Below are 15,294 nucleotides of genomic sequence, written 5' to 3'. Positions count from 1 at the left end.
GAGTTTTAACGAGGAAGGGTCTTGTAATCAGAACCATTCCAAGATTGGTTAAAATGTCTTCATCCTCAAACTCTAAAATGCAATCCCTGGAAATACAAGGCATTAAAATGCAAGCACCGTTAAATGCAATGAACTTTTTTTTTCAATTTGTGGAATTTTGTGTCAAAAACTGTTGTCTTTATTCTGCTTCCAGGTTCAGGTTCAACTTTATTATGCCCTAGGGATGCAGACATTAAATAAAATGTTACTAAATTACATGATGCACACAACCAACTTCTCTCAAATGATCTAAAGCCATTTATAAATCTAGAAGTGAGATATCAGCAGAGAGCTGTCTTCAAAGCTGTGGGGAAAAGAAAAGACCTGCTGGAAGAGAGACTCGTCTGAAACTAAAGACCCTTACAGAAGAAGAGAAGGAAGTGCACACTACTATACAGAAGATGAAAAGCAGGCGGTGACCAAAGAAGTGTGTTTGATTATCTCTATTACAGGATGAACCAGGTTACGTTCACACTACATAGAACACACTTTTTAGTGCTTGCATGTAGTTACTACTAAAGAGTATGTGGTTTTGAGAAACTGATCTTGAACCAATGAAGAGCTAACCAAGACAATCTTAAACTCCATGTGTTTGATTATTAACATTTAGACTCTAAAAGTAAATCAAACAAGAAGAAATAAGTAGTATGTCACCTGCAGCTTCTGGCTCAAATAAACGTTGATTGTTGGATATTATTACGTTTCTCTCCTCACACAGGAAGTGTGTTTACCGCTAGCTCTTAACGGCGGTAAATGACCACAGACAGCAGATTACATTTAATGCTTTATAGTTTTAATATGCTTTATAATCACATTCAAGCTGAAGATGTAGAAGTGAAAAAGGCCGTGAAGAACGTGTTCAGGCTTGTGTTTGCTTGCACTGCGTGAAGGAAACATGCAAAAGTTAATTTATAAAACCTTACAGTATTTCTGCACGTCTCTGTCTCCATCAGTACCTCTCCAAGCTGTTTCTTCCCGTAGCGAACGTAAGCCAGCACGTGTTCACAGTTCCTGGTGATCGGGTCCCACCACACGCAGCTTTTTTTTAACGCCGCGATTTCATTTATCATCTCCTTTTCATTCAGAGGAGCGTGTCCCTTTCCGCTTTGGTCTTTGTCCAGGTAGTTATTCACCACGTATTTGTTTGAGACTTTGCTCAGCGTGTCGAACACACACAGCGGAGCCTGTTTAGGATCGTCACCTGGACACAGAAGCATTCGTTCGTTCTGTCAGGAAACTTTCATGGAAAACCTCGCTCCAAACGCAAGCATAGAAAAGTCTTGGTAAGACTTTAGATTACAGCCCACATGCACACAATATATTTAATGATATGTTGGCCGTTTTGCGTTTTTGCAAATGGTTTTTATGTAAAAAACTATTTTAGTTCATCAACCCAGCAGTACAGAGCACTGAAAACCAAACGAAGCGTCTCATTACGGTTATTGTTATTTAAGACCTACTCAACGACTGAAGGACAGCAGTTCTGATGTAGACTGTATCTTCTTGTTAAAAAGCACCGTTTAAATGTACAGCCCACAAATGTTTTATTAACCCTGTACACAGCTTTTAATTACTCAATAACTAACGAGGGAGTGTGTTTTTCCAGTGGAGCTAAGAACAAATGTTAGACGTTTTATTGTAGGTCTGTTTACACACGAAGATCTCCAGCAGCGTCACAGAACATCAAAAAAGCTCAGACATGTGTTGTGTGTCATAACGCTATATCTACATGTCATCTAGCTTTCTGTTGTGCACTTTGACTGAACAATGTTTTGTTTTTGTCACATTAAGCTTCTGCTCTGTTCTGTTTGTCTTATTTCAATTGTTTGCTGAATTTTTGTACAATAAACTGAAAAAAAAACTGTGTTGCTGCATGTTTTTCTTTTCCTAAAAAAGCATCCTGACCCCGAAGTGCAGTCCAATAATAAACAGAACAGTTTTACCAATGTACCTATAAATATATAACAATATGATCTCAGTGTTAATTCTTTAAATCAAGGCTCTTATAGTTGTTGAGGATCACGTGCAATACTCGGGTAAATATTCATATGGAAATGTCTAAAAAAATCATAGCAGAAACTCAATACATCATCCATTCATCTCCGGCGTCCCACACCAATAAACTAGTTATTAATACTATAACACTAGTATTATTAGCATATGCTGTATTCTTAAATAAACATTGGAACACAACAACTATGGTGGTTTTTAACTTTACTATAAATTAGTAAATTGTACTATAATATACTACAGCTTACTTCTTGAATCTGTCATGTAATATATATATATGTTGTAATAAGTGTGTAGAAATATACCGCGTCATCTATTTTAATTTACTAGCAGTATAAATACTGAATCATTACCTCCGTTTCCTTTTACTTACACAAACATTTAGCTGAAAGAAGATTTCGGTCTGTGTGTCAGACACAGACCGAACATTTCAGAATAAATTCAGTTACATAATAAAATGCTTTATTAACAGGTTATTACCTCCTTGTTCCCCAAACGTTACATATCGTTCCCTTATACCTACTAAAAAAATTGATGTGGTTCATTTCAGGCTGTAATCTAAAGCATCACCGAGTTGAAAGGATATCCTGTTTACCATATACATAGAAAATGTCCTCATCATCTGCTTTATCTTGCAGCCCTTCCACTTTTCCTTTCTTTACGTATATAGACCAGTGAATGTAGCCGGGGACAGGCGGTTTCCCGTCCGACGGAGACTCGATCGCAATCAGATCTCCAAACTAAGAGAGATGGCAAATTAATATTATGTTTTGAGCCAAAATCTGAATGGCAGCTGCTACAGGCGGTCCGATGCTCGCCGGTCTGGTCTACTAACCTTTAGAGCATCTTGGCAAAGAACACGAGGAGCCCGCTGAAGAGCACACACAGCTAAAAGCACTTTTATCCACAACTCCATGATCATATCCTTTGCTGAATCCAAATCCCTGCGTGTTAAGAAAGCGTGGCGAGAAAAGGGTTTTTGCAAATCACATAACAGACGACTAATACCGTTTTGGTACTACTGTATGAACACATTTACATCGTTGCTTAAAACAAAAGTCACAAATATCTTGAAAACGTACCTTTAAGATGCCGGGAAGCGTGTGCACTCGATACTTGTCATAGGCTGCGCTGCTTTTAATGTAGTATTCATGCAACGTCACGTCTCCAGCGGACTGATAAGAAAATGGAAAAGGGCCGTGGCCCGTGTTCATGTAAAGATTCGTTATGCTAGGGTAATTTTGATCAGGTCAACCAGAAGATAAATGCTTCTAAATGCAAAACTCTTCTGATTGATAGGGATGCTGGGCTTCTCTTATCAAACTTGAGCGACAATTACCTGTTTAGCATAACAGGCTGTGAGGGGCCCCGTTCATGAAGAAGAACGCAATCCAGAGGCCCTGGTCGAAGGTCAATGCACGTTCAGCCTTTTCCTTGCGTCTCTTTAAAAGTGTATTAATCTTTTGCTTTTCCAATTGTAATTCTGACTCTTCACATAATTTTATCTGACTCCAATCTTTCCTGATTTTAGTTATATTTATTAAAAGGTAACTGCTGATCCCTCTAGTTGTGATTAAATTTGGATCATTAATTAACTATAATATTTCCTAGTTTCGACTTATCGTTCGTTAGGAGTCTGGGTCGCTTAGAGACCTTGTTTGGCCAGAACAGACTCACGACACATCTGGGCTAGTCCAGGTCTTAGTCAGAGGCTACACCGTAGATCGCTTACCTTAATGCAGCCATCTCCTCGATAGACTCAAAAAGAGTCATTTTTTATGCGTTCCCTAAGTAATAGCATGCTAAGCCAGTTTGTTGGCCAGAAGTCAAGATCTCAAGATGGCTCCATCCATCGATCGTTGATCTGACTCACCCTAGCACGCCAACAATGAGGAAAACCTCAGAAGTCACTAACCTACTACAAAAGTTATTTCAGACAATATTAGAAGTTACCCAAGATTAACATTTATTTTGCCAGGCAAGAACAGTTTCCAAATTGGTATAATTGCACAACTGATCAGCAGTACAAAAATAACACAAAACAAACTTAAATGGTCAGTATACCTGGTCTTTAAAAAGTACATAGTGTGGGGTATAAGGACACACACCACACTACAGGCCGATCTGGCTACAGAATCACTCCTTGTTGTGTTTTGTCACTTTCCTTATATACTCAGACCAGACAAAGAGATACCAAATGTAGTTGTTTAAACCTTTTGGTGTTTAGGTTCCCGTGCTCCAGGGTCACACCTGGCTGGAACACGTTCAGAGACCCAAAAGGAGGAACACAGTTCTACCAAGTTCTTCATCTTCTCCATAAAATAAGTGATTACTGTGAAACTGAGACCAATTTACCAACCGAGACCTTTCAAATGAGACCAAACATGAGAGTGAAGAACAATAGGTTCATAAGACACAGGACATATAATGCCTTATTCCTAATGAACTTTAAGTCTTTGGGGCAGAAGGAGGAGAAGCAGGAAGAGCAGAGGTGAGGAGGGGGAGGTTTACTCTCTTCTTGAAGTCCTTTGGTTCCTTTAGGTATCTCTTCTCAGATTAGTCTTATTGCATTACAGGTTTTTGATTCAGCTCCTCACAAGACCCAGAGCGTTTGTCCTCATTTCTGTGGATGCACATGAACGGAAATCATCAACCAATCACATCGCTCCCAGGCACCCGAATACTAATCAGCCACAGCTGAATACATCAATGATCTCTAGGTCATTTTGACCTATTTTTTTCTCTAACCATATTAAATGCATGCATCATCTTTCATATCAAATTCTTTTATTAATAATAAAATGTTACAATTGCTTTAGTTTTATTATAACTGTATAATGTTGTGAGATCAGTGTTTTAAAAATCCCATTTAATGTACAGATGTGAACTTGTGAGCCACGATGGAAGTGAACGTGCCACTCGTTATTAACGAGTCTTTCAAGCCCGTCTTCAAATGATTCGTTCAGACAGCCGTGTCCGTCCTTATGACTGCATCACTGACTCAAATGATTCAAAATTTAAAAATGTCACGACATTCAAATCCAAATATTGAACTGAAATATATATTAACTACTTGTTTTAACTCTTGTATGAACTACTGAATGTGCAGTCGTGTCTTTCAGGGAAAACGCCCCTCAGTCGGCCGTGTCACGTTGCTTAGGCTATAGCTTATAAAAATAAAGTTACATTTTTATGTTGACATGTTCTTGAGACGTTGTCTATAGTCAGTAGAATAAAGACATTAAAAAAAACACACACAGTCTACTATACTGTAATGAAAGCTAACAGCTGACCATCAAAATAAAGTGTTACCAAATGAATAAATAAAACTACTAAATTACCCTAAAATGCAGATATTGAGACAGAAGGAAGAGGAGAAACTGTTTTGAGCTGCAGTGTGTGTGTGTGTGTGTGTGTGTGTGTGACGGTTGTGTTTATTGTCTAATTTGGATAAAGCCCAGGAACACTATCAGCCAGAAGAGTTTTGAATTGAGTGACCGCTATCTCGCTGGACCAAATACAGCCATGTAAGACGAACCAAGATTCATTTTAGAGATTAATTCAAGACTACAATTATCAAGGTTGAGCAAGAGCGAATTTAAATTTTCCTCATCAGTCTTTTGGCTCTCAGTCATCTGTCTAATTTTCCTATCAGAGATGACGTTGCATGACGAAGACCTTAAAAGTAGTCAAGCGTATGACGAGTCACATCTTTAGTTCCCTGCTGCCTGTTTCTGGCAGACCTACAATCATCTTACAGGTACGGTTTTGGAAATTTTCTTTCCTTTATTCTCCTGAGCAAGCCACCCATGATTTTCGAGCAGCGATGGCTTCAGGTGTAGAGGCATTATACGGTCTTCTGCGCTACAATCGTTTTATTCCTAGATGTGATACAACATGGCACTAAAATGTTTTTCTTGCTTTAATTTTTAATGTCATATTAACATGTTAACAGAGCCGGAGTCATGGGAAGGACGAGTGGTGTGATGTTAAGGACACTGGTGATTTGTGCTGTGTTTGCTCTTTATCTGGCGGCTCCTACTGAGCCTGAGCCCCAGCATGACGTAAGACCACACATACACACATCACCTTCTAGCATGAATATGCACAAGAACTGATGTACCAGTAAGCCCCGCCCCTATTCGTTACAAACTAACCGTCTTACAATGACAGCTGTCAGAGACCGCATTCAGGTGGGACTTAAATGTGCTATAGATGTTAAGATAAATATTGTGGGTTTTAATTAAGATCACAATACAAGCAGAAGAAGCCTCATGTGCGTGGAGAGGCAATGAAATGTAGATGTCTAAGTGGTTTTGTCCTACTCTGTCATGCTCTTTAGGATTGTACGTGAGCAGATGTAGTTTTAGCCGAAGGTGCCTAGCTGAAGCACAAGAGCTGATGTTCTCATCTTCTTTGGGATTGAGTTTGAACGCTTAGGAGCATTTAGCTTTTTCTTGTTTGGCTTTATAAATAGAATAGAAGAAATGTCCATCTCGAGATACCTGGATTCAGTGTTACTACTTCAGCAGGAACTTCATGTTGACATTGTTCTAGCATAAACCCCATAAAACCAATGCAAGCTTCAGGTCTTCCAACGATGACCCCAATGCAACTGATACTCGACTGCCATTGGTCCATCTGCTTATGAGGGGAGGGGCTTAACAATAGGTCAATTAGCGTGTAAAATCCATACACGGATCCACATATATATATTTCTATTCATCATTTTGCCTTTTTTTTGTCTTTCAGTTTAAATTTGGGGATATGATTTCAGTTGCTCGTGGAGCAAAAAAGGCACCTTTATTCACTCATTGGGCTATATTTGTTGGGAAAGGTAAAGTTGACGGACTGGAAGAGAAAAAAGATGAGGAAGACCTTTTCCATATAAACGGTAAATAAACAATAATATCAGCAGCATTTCATTTTCAACAGTGTGAAGTTTTCAGACTGGCTTACACGCCTAACCTTACCGATTACTACAATATCATTTCTCACACATCACTAATGGGTCTTTATATGTGAAAAATTACTAAACTATCTGTTCTACCTCAATAGCTGCCAACACCATCACGCTTTCCGACTGTATATTTGGTAAAGTGGGAAAAACTAATTACGTCAAATCCAACTACCTTGACAAAGATGAAAAAGGGAATGGATATGACGTCCAAAGTAGAGAAAATATGATAAAGAAAATTAATGAGTTACACCATAAATGTAGCAAGTGGTCGCCAACGAAACATAACTGTGAGCAAGTAGCCACTTCTATCCGCTACGGATTTGAACACAGCGAGCAGGTAATGAATAAGTTTAATTATAATGAGTGCGATTGTCATTTAGTGCTTGCTTTGGCTGGCGTCAAATTAATATTTTAAGTTGCATTTTTGAACAGGGTTGAAGTAACTGTGTTGTGTTGTTAGAGACCGGTTGAGATGTTTAAATAAAAGCATTTAACTGTGTGCTTGATTAGAAGATCCATCTGTCTTTGGTTTCTCCTCTTAACAGAGAGGTACCTTGGTTGAAGGAAAGTTTCGTTTTAGAAGTGAAAAACCAGCCAACAATAGCAAACGCTCTCTCTCTGACGTGTTGAAAGAGGACTCAAGCCTGGCTGCTGCTGGAGCGTGACGCCGCTGCTGTCCTCGTGTCCTGGGACATACATCTACATAATAAACTAAAGCATGCATCACGTCTGCTGTCTGTCATTACATTACAACTCACTCTCCAACACCTGCACCAAGCAAAAATCATTTTAAATAAATAATGTAATGTAAGGCCCACACGTTGGCCCCAAAAGCGGAATCATGGTCTTTTTTTAGCACTTAATCTATTAGAACTAATTTCTGTATTCAATCCGACTCCATATTTAAATGACTATTACTAATTTCACTATTCTTGTTGTTAATTTGTACATTAGATTATTTCGTTCCTTAGAAACAATGTTTTTCCTCAAACGCATCTGGATTTGTAAAACAAAAATAACTTGGCCTGTTTTTTGATGGCGTGCACACACACACACACACACTTTCAGAAACTTCGATATACACATTTATATGAAATATTTTTACAGATAAGCACTAAAATTAGCTTACATAAAGTCATTACACAGAAGTTAAACTAAATTGAATTTAGACATTTGTAGAGGATGTCCTTAATCCCTTTTTCTGTGGCACACTATTTTTAATAATGAAGAAAACGGCAGGTAACATGATATGAGATTTTCTTGTGAGAATAATGATCAATAATATGAATGTCTCTTTAGTTTAAGTAGAGCGAAATTGAATCCAATCCATTGGGTGCATGGTGTAATTTTCCAATGAATAGTGCAGGATCTGTGACACAACATTAACACAAAAATCAACCTTTTTAATCATCAGGTATTTAAAACGGATATGACCTAGCATGTAAACTAATGATCTAGCTTTTCTCTCTCTATTCTCTATGGATGGGGTTGTGTTTCTCCTCTGGTTTGTTTAGTTGGGGACACTTCATTTCTAGTGATTCTCATAAATTTAATTCCAGAGAGCGTCTTTGCATTTAATAACAAATGAAGCGTTCGATCTGGTCATTATACATCGCTATCACTGTATTCTTCTACTCTATACTGTCCGGTGCTTTGATACAGTCTGTGTTGATAAAAGCGCTATAGAACTAAGTGATCGACTGACGTCAGATTTAGGATTACGTTGTTTTCTAACAGGGCTAAGAATAACTTAATAAGGAAGTGCACCGAGGGGCCAGCAGAAGAATTACGAGAAGCTTCTGCTTACTAATTTAGCTTTTGCTAATACAAGCTATTAGTGTGATAAACAGTTCTCCTAATATGGGCATATCCTCTTGCGGTATCCAATAAAAGTTCTGATGAATCACGTAGTTATTTATGAAATGATGTAATTCGTTCCTACATTATAAAGTAGGGATGCTTGTGTAGGAGCACTGCTGTAACTGCGAGGTGAAGACTTGGTGTTATTTTTGATTTATTGCTTGAGAGTCGTTGTTTAATAAGGTGAAGCCATTTTAATTATGTGATAAAGCTTTTTAAATAAGACTCACAAGTTTATTATCGATAGAGGCATTATTTCATAAGTGGAGCAGACATCGCTTGGATATTATGATGTTTCCTGATCAGATCAGAGGTATCTATTACAGAGGTAAGGGCAAATCTGTCAAAACCGAGGCTGATCTGTTGGATAGAGATGTGCATCAGTCATTTCTTGGTGTATCAGGCGAACCTCATTACATAATGTTAAAGTAACCATTTAATTCCTGTATTTGACTCAAAAGACAAGCACATGGACTGAGCACATATGCATGGTGTTATAAATGAAATGAAAACAAACTAATGTTGATCATATTAATATAAAAATCTAAATCTTCTAGATCGCTATTAACTGACAGCTAATCAGAAATCATTGTGGACTTCAGTAAATGTCCTTCTTTCACTGACCCCACATTCAGTGATCTTCTGAGTGACCTGCTTCGTTGGGTAAAGGAGTCAGATGGGCTTTGGTTCGCACTTCAGCCAGTAAATAAAATGATTGTGTTGTGTTATTTTACAGATCCTGACCTCATGATGGATTTTCCACTTGCCCTTTTTAACGAGACAAATCAGATGTTATTCGAGGAGAGATATCACGAAATTCAAAAATATTGGATCAGTGACCAAACTATGGGATCTTGGTCTTGGTCGCTGCCTCTCTTCTGTAAAGGCTTAATAGTCACACACGTCATGCCCTCGATCTACATCTTCATCATCCTCATTAGTCTGCCGCTGAACGCTTTGGCCCTGGTCATGTTCTGTAGGATTCGAGAGAAGAAACCAGCTGTGATCTACATGTCTCACCTGGCGTTTGTGGACCTGCTCTTCACCCTGCTGCTGCCGCTGAAGATCCACTACCGGATGAATGCTTCAAACTGGGCGTTCGGGGAGGCGTGCTGTCGTTTACTCAACGCAGCTTACTACGGTAACATGTACTGCTCCGTCCTGCTGATGATGTGCATGAGCGTGGACAGGCTGCTGGTCGTGGCGTTCCCCATCGCCTCTCTGAGCTGGAGGAGCGCTGGGAAAGCCACCGGCGTATGTGTGGGGGTCTGGCTGCTGACGCTCGCCGGTACAGTGCCACTTCTCACGATGAATCAAACTACCGAGTTTGACGGTGGCACCTCCTGCTTTGACATTTGGGCAGACCCTTCGGTGATGTCATACGTCTTGGCGTTCTTCGTCCTCCTTTGCATTTGCTTCGTCCTGCCACTGGTCGTCATCATAGTGAGTTACTCTGTTATCATATATTTGCTCTGCACTAAACGTGTTCGCTCATCGAGTTCTACAGACAAGCGGAGGAGGTCTGCGGTTCTGGCTACTGCTGTGCTGATTGAGTTTCTGGTGTGCTTTGCACCATCTAATGCTCTTCTGTTGTACCACTGTGTTTCCGTACTCAAGGGTGGCGTTGGGTGGGACACCTACCCACCTTACCTGTTGGCTGTGTGTTTGGGAAGCTCAAATGTTTTTCTGGACCCTCTGCTGTACTACTACGGATCATCTGAGTACAGACAGAAGATTCGCTCTTTGTTTGTTTGTTTCAGCAAGGCAAAAGACACGATCACACAAAAATCCTCTTGTTTGAGATGTACTGTAAAGCCAGAGGACGTCGCAGTGTTGGCCAACATCCGGCCCACACAGCTCCGGGAAACAAACTAATAGCCTAAAAGTAAAAGCAGATAAATGTGTAAAAGACCATTGGGCAAACGTTTGGAGTAATCTGTGACTGTTGTAATACTTTATATGCAAACAGATCTATCTATCTATCTATCTATCTATCTAACACTATATCAGTTTATTTGAAGAAATTAAAATTACTCTGCAAATCAAAAGTTAGATTTTACATCCATATTGTGACACTTCAGAGAAAAACAGAATATTTAATGAGTAAAAAAGCACTCGTTGTTTGTACTTGGAATTGATTGGCTGTAGTGTTTAAATCGGAAATTAATGTACGGAAAACACAAAGCTGATTGTGATATAAAGTAATTTTAAGTGATACTGCTATATTATTTTCTAAAATGAGGTGATATATAAGTAAATATAGTTTACGTAAAACTCAGAAGTATGTATGGTTGTTTAGACACTTGATAATGTAAACAAGGCTAATCTAGAGGCTAATTCCACGAGGTTCTGATCTCAGATGAAAGTCATCTCTGGGTGTTAATCCTCCCAGAAGGTCACTAAAGTGAATTGCGAATTGATTCCAGAGACCGTCTCTGTATTTAATAACAAACTGTTCTCTCTCTTCATTATACATCCCTGTCAGTGTATTCTTCTACATTATACTGTACAGTGCTTTGATAAAAACCTGTGTTGTTAAAAGCGCTATAGAAATAAAAATGATTGATTGATTGATTGAATTTAGTCACTGTATTGAATAAATACCGGTGGTGGGGAAGGATACTCTCCTGCCAGGCAATACAAAATACTTCTAGTTTAGTTTTTCTCCACCTGCGCTCCTTTTTCCGGGCTGCTCTCTTTAAGGTGTGAGTGTTTTCATTAAATTGTTTTCTTTCATCTTTCTTAACTGTAAAGGAGCAATCATCATCGATCTGATACTCAGTATCGGTGTCATCTCCGATACATTTATGATTGTAAGAAAATTAGTGTAAGAATTTTTTTTTACATTTTTTTGGGAGGGTAACAAATTGTAATGCACTGTAAACCGGGCACTGTATATCTGTAACCGTATTCAACACAGGTGTGATAAACTGATACTGTGGTATATAATACATGGCTCAAAACCCAAGCATTTGAAGCATGTTTTTTGTTAATGTTTGTAGACAAATGCAAATCTTTCTTTCCCAGCGAGGAGCACCGTTGGAGCACGATATGTAGGTTTTCCAGTAACAACACGAGATCAACGGTGTTTATTGTCCTGAACGCAAGCCAAGCCTCAGGAAAAAGTGTTTACTATGAACTAGGAAATAGTAGATTTTTTAATTATTTACTAATAATTAACTAAAGATTTACTAATCTTAACTCGCCACTCCTGCATAGACAGCACTGAGATTTCATCTCATTTCATTATAATATAGGAGTTTTTGTTCTTTTACTTATTTTTTCATTTCATTGAGTGGTAATTTGAAGCTTTCTATAGATATATCTGCTATGTCTTTTTTGCTGAGTTTTAGTTCAATCTTTTTAAAGCGCTCCTGTTCAAGACGAGAAAGCAGAAAGAGCATCACATTGTTTTCTTTATGTATAAAATCACACATTTTGTTGATCTTGTCAGTGCACACAAATAGAAGTAGACCATTTTCAGTTCTGAGTAATGCATTAATCATACCTTTTATCAGAGAAAATGACTGTGAAAGCTATTTTGTTTTCTCTAAAGAAATCATGTAAAAAGTGATTGCGCTGCTGCCTTTGCATCCTGCAGAGCGAGCTTTAACTTCCACTCAAACTTGCATCATATTGCACATTTATTATAAGAGCACAGGTTTAACATTTAAACAATGTTATATGCTTGAACTCTATACTCTAATCTATAGATTTTATTTTAGTCATGATCATTTAAGAAGGATAAATTGATCAAACGTAGCTTATGATCAGTTCAGAGTCTGCCGCTGTCAGTGAATAAAAAAGTGATCCAGAAGTTTTTCTAAATTAATTTAATAAAAAAACTAAATATTTATACATAAACTGACCTATTTTAATAGCTGAAACTGTAGTATATAAGCCGTTTTGCCTTTATTTTGCTATCCACACTTACATAAATGACCTGTTCTGAACCCACTAGTTATTCACAAGTTCACCCTTTCATATAATCTGATTAAGCAAATATCAATATTTTGTGGTGCTGTCCCTGAGTGAGGAGCTGGAGTGAAGGAGGGATGCAAGAAAACTGTCCTAGTGCAGGACTGTGACTATTTATACACATAATGAGCTAGTTAGGATGATTAGCTAAACGAGCTACACCTGTGCAACACCGAATTTTGGTTTTAACCGCACTATTCAATGTAGTTTTATTTATACATTTTTATTTTGTATTTTTTATATGTATTTTTTCACACTGGTTGCAATGACAAAACAGAATGAAGACCAATAGTTTAATGAACTGATCTGATTTTTATAGAATGCAGCTGCTAATGCTAGCTGCTAATGCTAGTCACCTGAGGTGCCAGATGTCTTTCCATTCAGTGTTTCTTGTGCATTTAGGGTCCAGTGTGTAGGCGCTGTAGAAAGGGATCTTGCGATACACAAAGTACAGTGTAGGATCATAAAAATAACAGATATTCCTCTTGATTCTGTTCACACTCCTCAAAGCTGTCGACTTTAGCCTGAGCAGTGAGTGCTCCAAACACGATACAGGAGATCAGACCCAGAACATCATGGTGTTTTAGAGCTGCTTTAATACACACTCACTGTGCGCCGTGTACGCTTTCATAGTTTGTTTTCTAATTCAATAATTGAAAAAAATAGCTCTAATATTTTGGCTCAAGTTTGATTCACAAGTATAATGTTTTATCATATGTTATCATAGGTTTTATCAATTTGTCCTTCTTATGTTAGGTTTATATTTGTATTTTTGTCAAAAAGTCAATCAATCAGTCACTTTTATTTCTATAGCACTTTTAACAACACAGGTTTTTATCAAAGCACTGAACAGTATAAAGTAGAAGAATACAATGATAGAGATGTATAATGAAGAGATAAATTTTTTTATTAAATACTGAGATGGTCAATTCAATGATAATCTCTAGAAGTTAAGTGTCCTCAACAAAGCAAGCCAGAGGAACCAGAACCCCATCCATACAGAATGAAGAAGAAAAACCTTGGGAGAAACCAGACTCAGTTGAGACCAGTTCTCCTCTGACCGGACGCCCAGCACTTAACTTCCTGTTCAATTTTAAACACAGCTGTGTCAGGTAGTGTAAATGACTTTTTTTGTTTTTGTTTGTGTTTTTTTGTGTGTGTGTGTGTGAGTGTGTGAGTGTGTGTGTGTGTGTGTGTGTTTGTTTGTTTGTTTGTGCACATCAGGATCTGTCCTCAGGCGCATCTAGGTGTTCTGGTCTCTGATGAACATAATCTCTGGGTGCTGATCCACCATCTAGTCTGGATACAAACTACAAACAGATTAAGAAAGAAACATGACTAATATTAGCGTAGATGCCATTCTTTTTATGATGTGTTTTAGGAGTAGTGTTCCCGGTTCCAGCTGATCTAAGTAATGCAGCCTAAAAATCCTTTAACGGATTTGAATAATAAAAGGTGTGTTGGTGTGTTATGTGTAGGCTAGGATAAAAAGATGTGTCTTTAATCTAGATTTAAACTGGCAGAGTGTGTCTGCCTCCTGAACAGAGTTAGGGAGATTGTTCCAGAGTTTAGGTGCTAGATAGGAAGAGGATCTGGCGCCCGCAGTTGATTCTGATATTCTAGGTATTATCAAACGGCCAGAGTTTTGAGAACGCAGCGGACGTGCAGGACTATAATGTGATAAGAGCTCGCTCAAGTATTGAGGAGCTAAACAATTCAGGGCTTTATAAGAAGTAATTAACTAGATTTTATAATCTATCAGATGTTTAATATGGAGCCAGTTCCACATAGGACCTCCAACCAGCCACATATACTACTTACTCCCATTTTCTCCTTCTGTCTCCTCACCAAGGTAGAAGTATGAAAACATCTCTTCTCCATCCACCCTAAAACATCCTCTAGAACCGATCCCCTTACACCTTCTCTACAAATTTACCAGCACTCACACATTGAATCAACACATCTCTCCTTACAGAAACCTTCCTCACTGCATTCAAGCAGACGTGGGTAACCCTACTGCTGAAAAAACATACTTTTAAAAACTTGACTTTTATAAAGCTACAGACCTGTTCTTCTATTTCAATTCATAGCAAAAACCCTCAAATGAGTGGTTTTTAACAAGCTATCATTGTTTGAATCACAGGCATTTCAATCCTGTCTCACCGGGAGGTCTTTCAGGGTTTGTCTTGGGAGGAGAGGAATCTAAAACACATCAACTGGTCACGGTGTTCCTCAGAGATCGGTTCTTGGACCGCTCCACTTCTCCAAATACACTACATCACTAGGTCCTATCATAAAAGCTCATAGCTTCTCCTAATATTGCTATGCTGACACACGGTTCTATCTGTTATTTCAACCAGATGATCCAACGGTACCTGCACAGATTTCAGGCTGCCTGGAGAACATCTCAGTATGGATGAAAGAACATCACCTACAGCTCCAACTGG

General features: G+C 38.4%; 2 protein-coding genes across 2 annotated transcripts; both read left to right on the top strand.

Moving 5' to 3' along the window:
- The first annotated feature begins 5,693 nt into the window (after window positions 1-5,693).
- Window positions 5,694-7,989, top strand: LOC122330487 (phospholipase A and acyltransferase 3-like). Its single transcript, XM_043227536.1, has 5 exons — window positions 5,694-5,809; window positions 6,005-6,113; window positions 6,802-6,943; window positions 7,108-7,346; window positions 7,555-7,989. Exons 2-5 carry the CDS (start codon window positions 6,015-6,017, stop codon window positions 7,672-7,674), a joined length of 600 nt encoding a protein of 199 aa, XP_043083471.1. The 5' UTR covers window positions 5,694-5,809; window positions 6,005-6,014; the 3' UTR covers window positions 7,675-7,989.
- A 78-nt stretch (window positions 7,990-8,067) lies between these two features.
- Window positions 8,068-11,408, top strand: LOC122330485 (proteinase-activated receptor 1-like). Its single transcript, XM_043227535.1, has 2 exons — window positions 8,068-9,197; window positions 9,606-11,408. Exons 1-2 carry the CDS (start codon window positions 9,158-9,160, stop codon window positions 10,742-10,744), a joined length of 1,179 nt encoding a protein of 392 aa, XP_043083470.1. The 5' UTR covers window positions 8,068-9,157; the 3' UTR covers window positions 10,745-11,408.
- Window positions 11,409-15,294: the final 3,886 nt, after the last annotated feature.

This window comes from Puntigrus tetrazona, chromosome 25 (assembly GCF_018831695.1).
Source record: "Puntigrus tetrazona isolate hp1 chromosome 25, ASM1883169v1, whole genome shotgun sequence".
NCBI lineage: Eukaryota > Metazoa > Chordata > Actinopteri > Cypriniformes > Cyprinidae > Puntigrus > Puntigrus tetrazona.
Note: the sequence above shows the minus strand (reverse complement) of the source record. Positions and strands in the feature narration are given on the sequence as shown.